We start from the raw sequence: 1,698 nt of genomic DNA on the forward strand, positions 1-1,698 counted from the left end.
TCCCCCTTCCCCAAACAATTTTGAACAACAGAACAAACAAGAAAAAGAAAACGCCAAATACACAAACAACCCCTCTAAATTTGTCCTCAGTTTTCGTTTTGACACTCCATCTCAACCTTATTCCATTAAAACCCTTCAACCACATTCCTCATGTACCATCTAAACACAAAATACTATACAAATGGAGTTGGAGGGGAACTCAAGAATTAACAAAAACATACCTAATTCAAAAACTAGATGTAACCCCCCAACCCCACCTTAGTACTCACCATGCCACCTCATCAAAAAAAAGTACTAAATTTCATCAAATTTAGGTTAAAAAGGGGAACTTTCCCAGTTTAGGCTAACAAAGATCATCAATCAACTAGATAATAGAAGTAAAGTTTACAACTTTATGACCCCCCACACCCCAGACCCTTGTTAATCAGCAACAAAAAGACAAAGGTAATCAAAATCAAGAATTACCAGTAATGGGTGCAGGCCAAGATCTTCCTTCAATGCGTTTAATACCATAAACAAGCAAAGAAGCCCATGGTTGATGCATTGTCAGACATGGATTTCTGTAATTTACATCTCCTCTGTTCCTGCTTCCCATCTCTTCTTCTTCTGATGATTATTTCAGAAAACAAAGGCAATTTTATGAGTAATACTGAGTGCTGATCTTGCCCTATGTCAAAAATCATGTGAAACAATTATTTTCAAAGAATCTTAAATGCACAGAATCTGTCAAATATATTTTTTGCCTCTATCTTATAAATACTATTTAAATTTTGATAGTGTTAATTATTTAATATAAATTTATAAATTCAAATTATTTTTATCTATCCGGATTTTATTTATTTGATAGGAATTAAGTTATACTGATATAATTTATGGGATATTATGATACAAATATAATATTTAAACCGTACAAATGCATATGATTAATGTTTATACATACTTATACAATATTAATATGTTATTTAAACAATATATATATAGGTATAAAATAAGAATATGTTGTTTAACGTGACTTCATTGTACATGTACGCTATCTAATTTTCATTATATACAAGTCGACAATTAAATTTTTATAATGTTGAATGAGTAGACAAATGAGTCTTACGTAACAAATACACATATGACACCATGTTAAATTCAAATTTTTATGTAGAATGGCACGTAGGACGTGTAAGTCTATTTAGACAATTTTCAGTGTCTATTTGTATACACTTAACGTTTAATGTTATAAATATGTGTTAAAATCAAATTAAAGGTTATATTTTTGTTTTATGTCATATATGTATGTATAATTATATACTAAGTATATAACAGTGTAAAAGTGTGTAAACGTTTCATACACTACCATACAAAGTTGATACATTCTATGCAAGGTTGCTATTCGGACAGAAGCTAAGCTCTCACTCACGACCCATTAAACAAGTTACACCAAGTAAGAAGTGTGAAACAATTAGTTACTAAAGACCGTTGAATAATAATTGTTGCGAAAAAAAAAAGAGAGTTATTTAGATTTAATTTGAAAATATGAATAATATAGATTAGTTTTTTTATTGAAATGCATATTTTAATGAAAATTCAAATTTTCAAAGTAGGATTTCATGTATGAAAAGTATAACAACAAAATAGCAAAACACAAAGCAAACGAAATATATATATAGTAATACAAATTGAAGAATACAAGACTGACTACTAAATAAT

At 28.9% G+C, this 1,698-nt stretch overlaps 1 protein-coding gene across 1 annotated transcript in view; it reads right to left on the minus strand.

Moving 5' to 3' along the window:
• LOC107029556 (activating signal cointegrator 1) overlaps positions 1-764 on the minus strand; it is a 4,959-nt gene extending 4,195 nt beyond the window's left edge. Inside the window, exon 1 of the mRNA XM_015230992.1 lies at positions 466-764. Coding sequence (XP_015086478.1) covers positions 466-595 — 130 coding nt within the window. The 5' untranslated portion in view covers positions 596-764. The remainder of the gene's footprint in view (positions 1-465) is intronic.
• Positions 765-1,698: the final 934 nt, after the last annotated feature.

The sequence above is a fragment of the Solanum pennellii genome, chromosome 9 (genome assembly GCF_001406875.1).
Source record: "Solanum pennellii chromosome 9, SPENNV200".
NCBI lineage: Eukaryota > Viridiplantae > Streptophyta > Magnoliopsida > Solanales > Solanaceae > Solanum > Solanum pennellii.